At 36.7% G+C, this 16,303-nt stretch overlaps 1 protein-coding gene across 5 annotated transcripts in view; it reads left to right on the forward strand.

Annotated features, from left to right (window-relative positions):
• phkb (phosphorylase kinase, beta) overlaps positions 1 to 16,303 on the forward strand; it is a 71,573-nt gene that overhangs the window by 13,654 nt on the left and 41,616 nt on the right. For all 5 annotated transcript variants that reach the window (XM_084403615.1, XM_084403614.1, XM_084403616.1 and 2 more), the window contains 4 exons: positions 5,005 to 5,112; positions 6,339 to 6,419; positions 10,234 to 10,349; positions 14,371 to 14,434. In XM_084403615.1, coding sequence (XP_084259741.1) covers positions 5,005 to 5,112; positions 6,339 to 6,419; positions 10,234 to 10,349; positions 14,371 to 14,434 — 369 coding nt within the window. The remainder of the gene's footprint in view (positions 1 to 5,004; positions 5,113 to 6,338; positions 6,420 to 10,233; positions 10,350 to 14,370; positions 14,435 to 16,303) is intronic.

Below are 16,303 nucleotides of genomic sequence, written 5' to 3' on the forward strand. Positions count from 1 at the left end.
TAGTAGTATTTATGAGACTTGGTACGTGACACCTTTTTTTTTACCACTTTTTGGTAATATAAACTTTAGGAACATTAACCTAACTTTTCAATCTGCAGATCATTGCAGTTTTTTACCGTTAATGAATTGGATGTATTTGAGTTTGCCTTATTGGTGATGTGCTGATACGCTGTTGGTTGAGAGGTTGTTTTTAACAGTAAGAGTAGTCTCATTTCCCATGCAAAAAGAGCTCATATTAATGCTGTTTTTACAGTTGGCAATTGCTCTAAAGTAACTGTTCTCTCCCTGCGTAAACCTGAGCAATTATGCCTCTCTTGTGCCTTTGAAATTGTTCCATTTCATTTATTCCTGACCCCCAAGACCTGATTTGCAAGAAAGCTTTTCTGTGTCTTAATTATAATGCCTCGTTTATGCAGTTAATTACAGAGTGCAGTGCTCATTAACATCTGTCTATAGCATTCACAAAGTACATTGGGTTTTTTAATAAACTCATATAATCTGTTCCCCAGGTATATTCAACAGACGTGTTTACTGTGGCATGCTGCTGATATAACACTGTAAAAAATAAGTAACAAACAGATGAAAAGCAGCAACAAAGCATGGAATTGTAGTTTCTCCTTTCCAGCGTTAAACTGCTCTAGATGTCTCTCACAAAGCAGCCTGTGCTTCCAGTTTTGATGAGTTTAATAAAGGTCAATCCAAAGTCACACATAATAAATCACTTTGATAGAGTCTCTGTTTTGCCAAGTAGTGTGTCATAGAATAATAGATGTTCCTGTAGCAACTGAAGGTTACTCACTGCCCGGTTGTGCTTTCAGTTTTTATTGGTTTAATTTTACAGGCAGTGATGGCTAACAGATGTTTCAAATGCCATCCCTTGTCTCACAGGTGCCTTTATCGCTCTTCAGTCTCTATCCATGTTTGCTTTCGTGGATTTGGACCCATAAGCGAGGGTTTTCTGTTCGGCTGAGTCTTATAGCTGCGTTTGGCCTGTTATACAGCTGTGTTACTGGTGTGAAAAAGAAATCATTGTGTGTATCTGGGACAGAAGAATGCCTCTCATGACCTGACAAGAGAGGAGAAGGGAGAAATAAAAAATGGGCCACTTATTTATATCACTTAAAATATGCTGTGGGGGCCCGTGTGTGATGCGGTCAGTGGGAAAGGTCGGCCCAGTTTTCTGCTGTATTGACGGGTGAAGTGTCCCTTCCATAACTGTAGGATTGTAATGTGTGAATGACGGATAGAGAACTGCTAGAGATGGCTTTGTTCATCTCTAGAATCTGGGGTTTATAGAATCAAAGAATCACTGGCTTCTGTGCAATGTGTTTTGGCTTTTATTTTTTTTTGTATCCGTGTTAAGGACAAGGTAATCGGGATGTTGTTTGCTATATTGTACCTGCTGACATTTTGAGTTCGAACAGAGAATCCCACTGTGTCTCCTGGATTTTAGAAAAGATGATATTCTGCTAATGCATGTGTGGAAGATTTGAGAAAATCCTTGGGGCTGTGTTCGATTTATGGGGTACAGCCAGTGTGTGAAAATATGTTGACATGATGGTCCAGTGTCACATCTAGCGGTCAGCTGATATGGTTATTTAATGTGTATATGTTGTGTACATTTATTTGATACCAATGAACTATATATGACAAATAAAATGCTATACAAATACAGATATAGCAGATACAAAAAAAAAAGATTTAAAAAAGATGTGCTTATATATATATTTATATATATATATATTTAAAAAGCCCAGTGGCCATCAGTTCGTTTTAAAGTACATTATATCTGTATATACCAATTAATATAGCAATATTATAGCAATCTTTGATTATTTTACACTTATCTCTGTGAAAATGATGAATGTAATAATTTTTTATGGAAATCCACCATGCTTTCTGCTTTTTTATGTTATTTTGCGGCTTATGCCTCTTTTTTGTGCACATTAAATAATCATGCTTTTTTATATATATATATATATATATTGCGACCTCATTCTTGACATCTTGGGGAAAAAACCCTGCGGCAGTCACATCTGATGGGTAGCGGATTGGTTTTCTGTGGTGAGTCAGAGCAGAAGTCTTACCTATCGTCTGTATAATCTTCTTATTTATTTGAGTCCATGACTTGCATCTGTTCAGTGTACTATTTATGTATCAACTTCATCTCTTTCTGTTTGATCACCTTTAATTTCATCTGGTATGTTATGTCTTCTTTTCAAAAACAGTCTGGTATTTATTAAATGTTAGAGCAAATAAATATTAATATCGGCAGCATGTGCCATAGTGTCATGTTTGGCCAAGCGTCTTGTTTTCTTTGAACAGATTTGGTGTGTTGGGTATAATTCTTTTCTTATGTCACATCAATATTGAAATGATTTTTGTTTTGTGAAAATGGATGACGATATGGATTTATAAACGACTTTTGGCCTGGTGCATCGGATCGTCTCCCATTTTATTTATTTATCATTTTTTTGGATTTAATGTTTTTGTAACATTTTTGTATGTTATGTTGTAAAGGAATGATTTATATGTGTTGCAAATTATGTGTTGAATATTTTGTGGATTTGTTGATATAATGATCCATGTTGTTTATTTTGCATATGCTTTTTGGACTTTTTTGCCTTTTTTTTTTTTTTGTGGTCTTTTCTGGGTTGTTTTTCTGATGTGGATCGGTTGTTTGGACTCATTTGATTGTTATCTGGTGATTAAGTCTGGAAACACTTGTAATTAGAAACACCTGTGAAGAAGTTCCCACCTGGAGATCATTGTACTCACACTTTTTTAAAAGATTTCTGGAGAAAGTATTGTTTGATTCACAGATGAAGGCTTATTGCTGAAACGTTTGAATAATCCAGATGTGCTTTTTTGTATAATACATTTTTTTTATAATTTATAAAGGAAGACAAGCGAGTGCGGATCTTTCGTTTTTCAGTTTGAAAGCATTGATATTTTTATGGATCTAAGACCCCAAAAAAGGTTGAGCGCAGCGATTCTATCTTTTTTTGATTTGGCCAAGCTTCTTAAAAATGAATACAAAAATTTCCCTCATAAGAAATTAAAATATTCTGTTTTTAAATATAAATGCTGTGTATGTATGCTAGAATGTCACTATAGACCTTCAATGCATGCAGTCATGAACTACACATTGTCTTCTGCCTGATCAGAGAATAATCCAATGACCATATGAGTTTATTATAGAGTGAATGTAGAAAAACATGTTGCTTATATGTCCTTTATACATACATTTGATTTTTTTTCATAAAAATGTTTTATCACTTGAAAAAAAAAAAATATATATATATATATATACAGTGCTATGCATAAGTTTAGACACCCATACTAAAGTTGACTAAAAAGAGGAATAAAAAATCATCTTTTGGAAACTGAACTTAATGCCTTAATTTAAAAAATTAGGAAAAATCCAACCTTTAAGGACACCAATTTTCTTTGTGAATGAATAATGCATCGTAAATAAATAAATGTTCTTCCTTAAAATACAGGGTGCATAAGTTTGGACACCCCTATGTTAAATTCCCATAGAGGCAGGCAGATTTTTATTTTTAAAGGCCAGTTACTTCATGGATCCAGGATACTATGCATCCTGATAAAGTTCCCTTGGCCTTTGGAATTAAAATAGCCCCACATCATCACATAGCCTTCACCATACCTAGAGATTGGCATGGTTTTATTTCAGTTAGCCTAACAGCTAGTTTGATTTGCATTGAGAGATGATCTTATGGAAAGTACCCCATGCCAATCTCTAGGTATGGTGAAGGCTATGTGATGATGTGGGGCTATTTTAATTCCAAAGGCCAAGGGAACTTTATCAGGATGCATAGTATCCTAACATTTTTTTTTTTTTAAATACTTAAAAATAAAAATCTGCCTGCCTCTATGGGAATTTAACATAGGGGTGTCCAAACTTATGCACCCTGTATTTTAAGGAATAACATTTATTTATTTACGATACATTATTCATTCACAAAGAAAATTGGTGTCCTTAAAGGTTGGATTTTTCCTAATTTTTTAAATTAAGGCATTAAGTTCAATTTCCAAAAGATGATTTTTTATTCCTCTTTTTAGTCAACTTTAGCATGGGTGTCTAAACTTATGCATAGCACTGTATATATATATATATATATATATATATATATATATATATATATATATATATATATATATATATATATTTATATTGCAATGTCCTTTCACACTTCTATCCAATATGTTACTTCCTTCACTTTTTGTGATATACAATAAACTTTATTATGCTGTCATGCCTGTATTGTTATTAAACCCATCCAAACCAATGATGTCACAAGTACCCTCAAATTGATGTATTCTTTCACAACAATTCCTTCTGAATTTTAATACCGGACATTTATCACTTTACTAGCACATGTTCCCAAATTCTCATTTGCACACTTCGGACATCAGCTTGTATGCAAAAATATTTACATAAATACATCATTTTAAAGTATGTTTTTGCTGTTAAAGTATCATTGATGGCAGAGAGTGGATTATGTGTCCAGCAAAGTTGTATAACAAAAAGCTTGAGAAATAGATGTAGATACTCATCCCGAATGAGCAAAACTGTGCTCCAGCATCTATTTCAAGCCAAGCACACATCTTGGAGCGCTACATCTGTCTGGTGGAGAGATGCATGCATGCATTCAAAGTTGCTCCCAAACACCCACACCATCTTAATTGTAATTTGCTGTTTAATAATCGGATGTGCATTTACCAATATAATGCAATATTACAGCACAGGGCTTTAGATGTGATAAAAGGGTGTTTTATAGAGTGTGTTACAATTGTACCTTGACCTCCAGAAATACTAATATACTCTCTCTTTTATTTTCTCACTCACTTACCTCAGTAAGCATTTGATTAATTATGAAACAGCCGATACTTTATTCATATCTTGCATCTTACTTACTCTCCTTCTTTCCCCCTTTTCCCTTTGTCTTTTCTCTATCTCTTCCTCTAATTTTCTCACAGGTGGAGAAATTTAAGCAGGACCCGAGTCCGTCCACGTGCCTGCACTCAATATTTAACGTGCACACTGGAGATGAGGTTTACCAGTATGAAGAGTACAGCCATCTACAGGTTATCTCCATCATACATACACACACACAGTATTCATATAAATTGCTATAAAGGGTTGTTTGCTATTAGCATGATATTGTCACTCCCAATTCTGCATCTAAAATATAATTAAAACACAATTAGAAGTATCATATCTAGCAATATTATTGAAAGTTTTGGAAAGAGCTCTTGTAACCTGCTCTTTCAGTATTTCATGATATAATATAGATTGTGTCATCTCATTCCTTATCACTGCCTGTTTACTGCATTTATGCTGCTGCAATATCTGCTGATTGTATCATTGGTCAACAGCCCATAAACTTAATTCAACCTTTATGATTGAACTAAATTCAGTTTTGTCGGGACAAGTAATAAAAGCTTGAGTTTTCAGAAAAAAGTTTCTCCTTTTGCTCACCATTACCATTTACATTTAGCCTGGAAATCCAGACCTAAATCTAAAAGATTAATGGTCTGGCGTCGACTAATGAAAATCGGCCAGCTCGAGGGGCGGCACCAAGCATGCATTTGAAAATCTCACTGCACGCAATTGGATAACACTACGACCAATCACAACAATAAACCCCATATGCTTAGCTACCAGCGGAGCTAACTGGTAGATTAGACTCTTACCGTATCCGGTCGGCAAAACAGCAAAAACGTCCTTCTTGCAAAGGAACGATTCGAGCGGCGTCTTCTGTTCCTGTTTTAGATAAAAAGCCAAGTCTAACTCGTTCATTGTAGCGGCCAAAGCCGTTTCAAACAACTGGTATTCATCCATAGCCATCTTGCAGTAGGCTTGTTCGACTTGAACCGGCGCTGCACAGACCGATCGGTGAATGACATCAAAGTACCGTGAGAGCGATTACAAAGTAGACGGCTCCTTATGCTTTTGAATTGCTCTCGTGGTACTTTGATGTCATAAACCGATCGGTCTGTGCAGCGGCGGTTCAAGTCGAACAAGCCTAATGTTTACTAATGACTTCGACGTCACAGCGCTGTCGTCATCTGTTTAGCTCGCCTCTGGCCTGCCTATATCAGATAACCCGATGTGATTGGTGCAGCTCAGATCGAGGGGCATATTTAATGTGCATCATTACTCGACACCAGAGTAACTCGCTGAGCAAATTCAACTTGTGCTCTCGCGAGAACTCTGGATTACCAGGGTAATTTACATTCATATAAAAAGAACACAAGTATTATAAAACTGCTTTTTAAAAAACTATTTCTTTCCTTTTCATTTCAAACAGATTGATGCTGTGTCTCTGTTTCTATTGTACCTGGTCGAAATGATTTGTTCTGGCCTTCAAATAATCTACAATACAGATGAGGTATGACTTGACTGCATGAACTACGGTTAAAAAAGTACCAGTACCAGTTCAATTCATGTAAATATTATCTATTGTATCCGTTGGCGTTCTTATTATTTTTCCGTTTCTTCTTCTTCTTCTTCTTCTTCTTCTTCTTCTTCTTCTACTTCTTCCTCTTCCACTTCCACTCTTAAGTCTTTGCAGCCCGTAGAACTGTATGGTAAAAAGTTGTTAACTTCTGACCAAACTTGGTGTGTTATGACAACCATGACCTGAGGCTACCTGCACAGTTTCGGCGCAGTGCCACCTAGTGTTCAGGAGATGTGAAAGATGGCCATTTTTGCTTATAACTTCTGAACGGTTTGGCCAAAAATCACAAAACTGGTCTTGTTAGATTTGGTGCAGCAGGCCGACTCGAATATTTCCCATATCGGGAATTTTGTTGTAAAATGCTATATTTTACGAGCTCATTGGCGTATCAATACAAAATTCGGTATATGTCTTCGGCACCATGCCCTGACAGTACTCAAAAAACCCCGGGGGCAGCGCCACCTTATGGTCAAAAATTATAATGAAATTTTTGATTAAATTAGCCGATTGTAATGACACTGGTCTTAATATATTCCTTGGGTTATGCCGAGAACATGGATACCAATGTTGGCATAGTCAGCCAAACTTCCTGTCCGCCATTCTGATTTTCTTTAAAAACATACTTTTTCTAATTCCTCCTAGACCGTGTGTCCGATTTTGGACACCAAACATTGTATGTGTCATTATCACCTCACTCTGACCACACCACATCAATTTGGTCACAGTGCCACCAATTTTTTTTTTTTTTTTTTGAAAAGTGATAAACCATTAAATCACATTGTTAGTGATTTGTATAAAATGTTTCAGGCATTTTGCCTAAAATCATCTTAATATGTCTTTACTTGCTCATTGTTGCAGTTGGTCGGATGCTCCCAGCCATGTTGGCATGACGTGGCATGTCGTGTTCTTTGTGTTTGCCCCGATAATTGTTGCTTGCAGCTATATTTTAAATTTGCTTCAGTTCAATTTATTTGCGTAGCACTCTTTACAATACATAATGTATTGTTACAAAGCAGTTTTACAAATAAACATGCCTTAAGGGACTTTCACATTTACAGCTGTTCAGCAAAATTTCTGAGAAAATCCAGTCATTTCAATAGGAATCCATGTGATCTGAAATTTGGCGTAAGGGCAAATTATTTCCCTGCAATGATTTCACAATATGTTCAAGTCACACGGATTTGTTGAATTGACAATAGACAATACATTGCTACTCTATTGACAATATACAATGGACCTTTTTGCCCATGAAATTTTGCTGAAATTTCACTAATATGACTGAACCTTTAAACTGCAAACCAAAGTCGAATCAAGGAAAAGCTCACAAAAATATTTAACTTTCTAAATGTTCTTTCTAATGGTATTACCATTATGATGGTACTGTCACAATACTTCCATCCATAGTAAGTACTGTAGATGAGAATTTAAGGATTGGGGAGGTTTTTTAACCCCAATGGGACTGTCAGTTTCTTCCATGATGCTAGCTGTAGATTAGGCAGTGAAATATTTTACACCCGAAATCTTGTCCCAGACCACTGGATCCTCTCTCTGCCTGCCTGAGGACTTGCTCTTAGGGCATTCTGGCCATGACTACATTGAGCAATTTGGCTGTAAGAAACATTACTGCAAAAAGAAAGCTAAGTTGAGTTGAAATGGTTAAGGGCAAAGAGCAAAAATGCCAATTCCTGCATTTTACCAAGCTGAGAGATCACTTATGCAACTGCTCAAGCACTCTTTTTGTAAAACACTGTAGCACAAATATGAAGCCATCTTTTAAAAGGCCTCTTCAGATCCTACCAGCACTCACCCCTGACCCCTGGACTCACACACCAGAGGAGACATTGAAGTGTGTTAGTGGTTGCTGTAATAGTTGTGTAATCTCTCTCTCTTTTCTTTGGACTGTGCGGACTTCATTAATAGCATCTTTTATTCCTGCTGTCTGCGCACAGGGGCATTTACTTAACACTTTGCTGCTGATAAAACAATGTCTGTTGAATAACTGCAATGTTTATTTATTCAGCCACATTGTCCTTATCTTCAGAAATATTGTTTCTCTTAAATGTTTTGTTTTTAAGCAATTACAGTGTACGACCGTTTTGTGTACATGACAGGCAGTATCACTTTTTTAGCTGAGCCTTCCACCCCAACCTTAACAAATTGTCACAGTAGCTTTTATTTTGCTATTTGCAAAAGAGGCTTAATTGACGTCTCTAAACAGTGCCTACTCGGGTATGTAATGCAATTTAAAAAACACAGTCTTCAAATCAGCAGCCCATTACATTCCATTATTAATGAACAGCAGAACAAATCGGGGAGAAATTGCCAGTGTAATATTTTTCCTACTCATCTTTGGCAGAGCTTTTTTCTTATATAATGTAAGCTTTGCCTCATCTGTGAGCCCTAGTTCTGGTTTGGCTTAGTAGTTAGATTTGGGTTGACTGGTTGTAAGGGAATTCATAATATTATTAATATACACTTATTTTATATAATTTATTGCAATTCTTTCAACCATTAACATGGTAGATTCAGATTCTAAATACAGATAAACCCTAATTTGTGGGATATCTTCTAGCAAAAAAAAAACCATGAAAGTAAAATATACTGATTTAATAAAATACAAATATACCAGAATGGGCAATAGAATTGCAGAGTTTAGCTAAATTAAGTTCTCAGGACTTGCTACATGTTGGTTTGTAGGTTCTTGATAAACTTTGTTTGAATGTTTGATTTTCACAAATACAAAAACAACTAAAATCTGTGTGAAAAGTGAGAAAATGTAATGAAAATATGTACTTGTCTTGCTGCTATTCTGTTGGAATCTTAAGTCATTTGATGTTTAAACAGCTAATACTAGCTACTAAATGTCCATTTAAAACTTTTAAAACTTGAACCTCTTACATTTGGCATATGAGTGAATAAGAAATGTCATTGTTAAATCCTGTTATTAGAAAGATTGTCATTGACTTGCAGACCAAGGGCTGCTTCAACATTTACTGCGATTAACTCAAATGCCTTATCCAACAAACTCAAACGACCATGACTGATCCACCTTGATTCTCAGAAAAATTACACTCTTGCTCTGCTCTCGCTCTCTGTGGCTGAGAGAAAGAAGAAGAGAGAAAATAGTGCCTCCCCAGGCCAGCGGTATTCATTAAGATACCATAAAGCTCGTCACATTAATCATTTTAGTCCAGGCCCAAAATAAAAGTGCTCAAGTCATCCCTCTCTCCTCCTTTTTCCCTCTGCATTTTGCCTTTCGCCTACCTTCCTCAGTGCCCCATTTTAACGTGCTTTAGGGACCCTCAGTTCTCTTCATGTTAAATTAAAAGCGCTGTCATCCCAGCCTCCCCGGGTGTTTGAGCATTTCCTCATTTATGTACCGTAAAGACATCATTCTTTCTCTCATTTTGTTTTTCCTATGGCCTCATTCCACAATGGGGATAGGAAGTGTAGAGGGGCTTATGTCATTACCAATGCCACCCATGGAAGTGATGGATTACTTTAGCTGCTCTACTCAGTGGATCATTATTCAATTTAAATCTGTGTATAATCAGAATATTAGATGGGTAACATGAAGGTATGCTGATGTATTGACAAAAAATACATGGCCTAGAAAAGCTCTGAGAGCAGGCTTACTTCTCAAAGTAAATCTACTTTTGTTGATGTGTGCTGATGTCTGGAATGGCAAGCAAAGGCGATGGAGATCTTGATGTGACACATTTCTCTGACATGTTTGCATTTGTAGGTATCGTTCATCCAGAATCTGGTGTTTTGTGTGGAGAGGGCGTATCGTGTGCCAGACTTTGGCATGTGGGAACGAGGAAACAAATATAACAATGGAAGCACAGAGCTGCACTCCAGGTGAGTTTGTTTCATTACCTTTCTGTTTCCTTTGAATAACTTTGTCATTAAATGAAACTGCTATAAGATAAATTGCAGGTAAGGATTCACTATATATAGTTACAACATTAGTTATCGGACGATATTACACTTCTTGTAATTTATCACTATTGGTCAATATTGGATATTCAACTACACTACTCATAAGGGTCTGTAAGATTATTTCAGTCTCTTATGCTCAACAAGGCTGCATATATTTGATAAAAAAAACAGTAATATAGTGAAATAGTATTAACATTTAAAGTAACTGTTTTATTTTAAAATGTAATTCCTGTGACGGCAAAGCTGAATTTTCATCAATCATTACTCCAGTCTTCAGTGTCACATGATCCTTCAGGAATCATTCGGATTTGGTGCTCAAGAAACATTTCCTTTCATTATCAATGTTGAAAAGAGTAAAATAAATGCTTTTATTTGAAATGGTAATCTTTTATAACAATCTTTAAAAGTCTTTACTGTCACTTTACTGTCAATCTGTGTGTTGACATTAATCTTGAAAAATGCAAATAACACTGCCAAATATAATCTTTAGTAGGTACTTAACCGTACATACTGCACATTAGAATTTTTTTTTAAAACCTGTGTTGATTCACTGGGTACTAAGGCAGCATTCCCCATGCTCAGTATGGAATAAAACAAACGTTTGTTTACTGCTCGCATTAATGAATCCCAGCATCTGGAACGATGTGAAAGTTTCAGTTCATGTTGGGGAGGTAATAGATTGGAGCATGTCTACGATGGCCCTCCAGTAAAGGTGGCGCTTCATTTTGCCTCCTCTGGGTGAGTCCATGAGTGACTGAACTCTAACTGAGAGGATTCACATAGAGAACCTCCTATCTGCCCATTGCAGACGTGATTCTTAGTGCTCTGCAGACAGCATAGACTGGATTTGCCCAAACAATATGCTTTATAGAAGAGCAAGTCAATCGGCAGTGACTCCTAACACATCGCTTTGCCTCTCTTTCATAACCAGGCTCAATAATGATTCTTTCCATCACTGGTTCCTTATCTTGCTGTCACAGCATCCCCACTGAGGGCCAATTAGAGTATTGACTTTTGCTCTTTGCAGTCAGTGTTAACTGAATGAAAAATCTTGAAATATTTTATAACAATCAATTTATGATTCTTCAGTCTTCAAATTATATATTTTAGAAAGCTGTCGGTCAAGTAGGGAAAAGCATGTGTAACTTGTTTTATTATGCTTTTTGCTCACTTATTTATAGAGATGCACCGATTGATCGGCTGGTGACCGGAATTGGCCGATTTTCACGTGATCGGCCATGACCGGCGACCGGCCGGTCAGTCTGACATATGCCGATTTTATGCCGGTCAAATGCACTCGGGCGCCGCATGATTAACCTTTTGAGAGGTACGGTCTCATATATGGGATTTTTATTTCTGTGCCCCTGAGAGTAACGTTACGGTGCCACATTTAGAATGTTCAGTGACGTCGCATAACTGAGTCGGACGCGTTCAGCGCTGTCATATATCACAACTAAGCAGTGTTTACTCTATTCTTCTCAGTTCACCGGCCACTTTCTTGCATTTATTTCGGGAGAAACTGACGAATTCGCGTGCTGTAAATCCGACTGACAGGACAACATTGCAGCACCCATCTCATGTTATAGATCAAGATTATTTAAAGGTTTTTAAACGACCAAACACACTCACTTACACGTATTTGAGAATCGGAATATCAGATAGGCTAGTTGATGACATGGTAAGCAAGTTTGTTATATTATAATATTTTGAATAAAAAAGGAAAAGCGAAATAAAAGCGACACATATATCATACAATATTATTGTGGCTGCGGTGTATCGCGTGACGCATCCCCATTGAAACATTAAAGGGAACGTTCACCTTGAAAAAACTCACTCTGGGAGTGGGGGTGTCAGTTAGAATATTTTAAAGAATATTTTAAAGAAAAGATCGAAAATAAATATTTGTGTGTGCTGTAAAGTGGTTAGAAAAAAATTTAATCGGAATCGGCTAAAATCGGTATCGGCAGGTCAAACTCAATGAAAAATCGGAAATCGGAATCGGCCTAGAAAATTGTAATCGGTGCATCTCTACTTATTTAGAAAAAGCATAAAGCATAAACCTTTGCAATTTTACCTCAAACAACTTATGACAAGTACAGTACAATTAAACTTGAAGTATACAAAGGCCAGTGCTAGTGCAGTCAAGACATTTATAATGTTACAAAATATTTCTCTTTCAAATAAATGCTGTCCTTTTGAACTTTCTATTGATTAAAGAATCCTGAAAAAAATATTAAGCAGCGCAACTGTTTTCAACATTGATAACAGTAAGAAATGTTTCTTGAGTATCAATTCAGCAAATTAGAATGATTTACTAAAGGATCATGTCACAAAATTCAGCGAATAAATTACGTTTTAAAATATGTTAAAATATAAAAACAGTTATTTGAAATTGTCATAATATTTCATAATATTTCTATTTCGTATTTGTATTAATATTGTATTTTTGATCAAAGAAATGCAGCATATAGACTTCTTTCAAAAACTTTTAAAAGTCTTACCATAATGCATGATTATCTCTCTACTGAAAAAGGTCACTAAAACTATTGTTACTGTTGCATTTATTGAGCATCAAGTCTATACAGACTCTCCCATGCACTCTGAATTTTATAAATGTGAATGTTAATTATTGCAAACTGAAGCAAATATTTCTTGCAAGCAATTAATGAGTTTGTACTTCTAACAAAATAATTTGTTGTGGATGGAGCTCAGAATGAGATGTGTGATAAGTGTTTTGTATAAATGTACTCTGGACCAGCACAAAATAAATAGATGTTGCCTTACTGTTTTCAGTGGCAACGTTGTTAGATTCTATTGAAACTGTGCCAGATTTTGAGGAAAGTCACAAAACTCCAGAGGGCTGTAATTCATGACCTTTCAAAAGGCTCGATTAAAAGTTTCTTTTGAAATTATCTCAGAAACTTTCAATTTAATTAGAATGGAAATAAAGGGCATTTTCACCCAGTCACAAAGAAGAGTTCCAGTTATGTTTCCACTTTCCACAAACCGTTCTCGGCCCGGTATTTTCAGGGCGGTATTCTAACCGTGCCGAACCGAATGCATGTAGTGAGGTCGACACTCAGGATAAGTCACTTGTCTGTTGCCTGGCTACTAGTTTCTCTTTGCTATTTGAGCAAAGTAAACACAAATTAATCCTAAAATTAAAAGAAATATCTGATCATTCAACGTAATGCAGTCACTGTTTACATCTCTGTGTTACCGAGGCAAAGACTGGCGCATTTCTATTACATTCCAAAGAGTGGCTGTTATCAGCCCCACAGTGGAAACCATCCGTACTGTGTTGGTACCGTACCGTACTGGCTGTTCCTGATCGGCACAGAATGAAACGGTTAAGCAAAGAGAACAGTTTGGCACGACGGTGGAAAAGCGGCTATTGTCAGATTTTACCAATATATCTGGGACTGAGCCCATTTGCTTTCTATCCAAGCAGAAAATCAATAATGCCTTAACCTTGATTGTAATCATAGCTGATGGTTTGGTTGGGGAGGGACACACGGACCAGACCTGGATTCTACCATGTTCTTTTCAATTTAGAATTACCCCCAATGCCTTTCAGTTTGCTCGTTTTCTGCATTTTCACTATTGATTTTTCCTCACAGAGAGCAATTGGGCGTTTTTATTTATTTATTTATTTATTGCTCAGCACCCCTAGCTCTAATCGTGTACTCTAATCGTATTCTTCACAAGAGTGAGTGGCTGAAGAAGCAAAAATGACAGAAATGATTAGCTTTGTTTAACCTCAAAGGAGTCTTTCATGGATGAAAACAGCTTTGGAAGTAGGCACCTGGAACAGAACTGTATTTAATGAGAGCTTAGTTCTCTGTTTGGGAAAAGTTCTCAAATATTGCCAGTGCAATATTCATTTGTCTTAAAACGGAGGTGCTCAATGTTACTGTGAATCTGTTCTATTCTCTTCTAGCTCATTGGGACTAGCCAAAGCAGCTCTGGAAGCCATCAATGGATTCAACCTGTTTGGAAATCAGGTATTGCTGATGTCTTTTGGCTGCTTAATGGGATAGGCCTAGTTCACACAAAAATCTAAATTCTGTCATCATTTTCTCCCCTAATGTCATTTGAAACCTGTATAATTATCTTTCTTCTGTGGAACACAACAGGAGGTGTTTTGCAGATTGTCTAAACTGATCTTTTTCAACAAAATGGTTTGGTGACCAGTGGCTGTCAAACTACAGAAACTATAATAAAGTCTACAGAATTACATAGTTTACATTGTTTGATGAACTGCTTCTTTAATCAAGGAATAATGAATGCTTTTTGAGGAACTTTTTAATGTCCATAAAAGCATTTTAGTGGTTAAAAACAGCTAAAGGACGCAATGTACTAACAGCTCTCTTCATCTTTATAATAATAAATGTGTCTGCTCCTGCATAGGGATGTAATTCCTTGCATAAATGTGTCCAAAGCAAAGGGAGAATCGAAACAAAGTGATCAAGATTATTGGGTCAGATTGTATTTGAGCTATCTGTTTTGTCAGAATTCCAACTTTAATGGATGGCGAATACTTCTTCCTTCTATCTGATTTTGGTTCTCTTTTCTTTTTGGAGTGGTCATTAGTGGGATTAATTTGTTTTGGTGTTGAGGGAAAATCAAGATGGCAGTGGGCCACATCCATTATATTTGGTAATGGACTGGAACAGTGATAACATCCTCAAAGTGCATCCATTTTGGACCCCCCTCCATCCCCCTCCCCCCTCCACACACAGATGAAGGCCCTTCGGATTAGATTATTAAGTCATTGGTAACCTTTGTTGTTTCTCAGTTTAATAGAAGAACAGACCAGATTTAGAAATATGGTCTAGTTATTTGGACACTTCAGTTTTGTTGTTTTGACCTTTTGCCAAGTTTGCCTTTTTCTGCCTAATGTGGCTCTCTGTGTTCTGTCATTAGCAGGAAACATGTTGTGGTATGAAATGACTTTATGGAAGTGACTGCTGTAGACAGTGTTGTTTTGAATTAATGGAGGACTCAAATGGCTGGCTTTGCCATGTGTCTCTCAGTTGGATGGGAGGCGTGCTGTGTCATCACATGGGTTATGTTATTAATGATGGCTCTCACGCTCCATTTCCTCAACTAACTCTCAGCGTGGACTGCAGAGCTGGCGCTTTCATGTGTTTCTTTGGAACAGGAGCTGTCAGAGCAGGATAAAAGCAGGTAGATCTTAAACACCATATGTTAAGCTACATATTGCTCAGGTTTCTGATTTTAATTAAAGCACCATCATTTTGAAACCATTTTACAAATTCTCTTGGTTAGATTTAAGGATGGGCTGGATGATCAACTAGTCATCCAACTACCAACATCGTTTAGAGAGGTGATTTATATATGCACATATAAATATATATTTAACGTGCTGACAGCATTCTGTTTTTAGAATGCTAAATGTCTCACAGCAAATTTCAGCATGCTAAAAACTACACCAAGAAGTTTATTTTTTATTTTTTGTTTTTTTATTCACCCACATGAGCCGCTTTCCGACCAAGTAGTTACAGGAACTTAGTTCTAGGAACTGTCCACTTCCAAGCAGTTCTAAGAACTACTCTCCCCCAAACTCAGTTTTGCTGTTTGCGTTCGCACTGGCCAAGTGGCCATAGGAACTGGTAGGAGGGGTAAGGGAGTGACGCAAGCACGGTGACTTTTATTTTGACGGCGCAACGAACCTTTATTTTGGCGGCGCTGAGAACGCCAGAGCAAACAATGCTCGCATTCTCTGTGTTTATTAGTTAGCGATCTGTCTAACAGTACTGTTTAATATGTTATTAGATAGAACTGTTATAGAAAGTAGACAGTATATGAAAAAAAGGTTATTAGCCTACGCCGTGTGGTTGATGTCCAGT

Source organism: Rutilus rutilus (genome assembly GCF_951802725.1).
Source record: "Rutilus rutilus genome assembly, chromosome: 3".
Lineage (NCBI taxonomy): Eukaryota > Metazoa > Chordata > Actinopteri > Cypriniformes > Leuciscidae > Rutilus > Rutilus rutilus.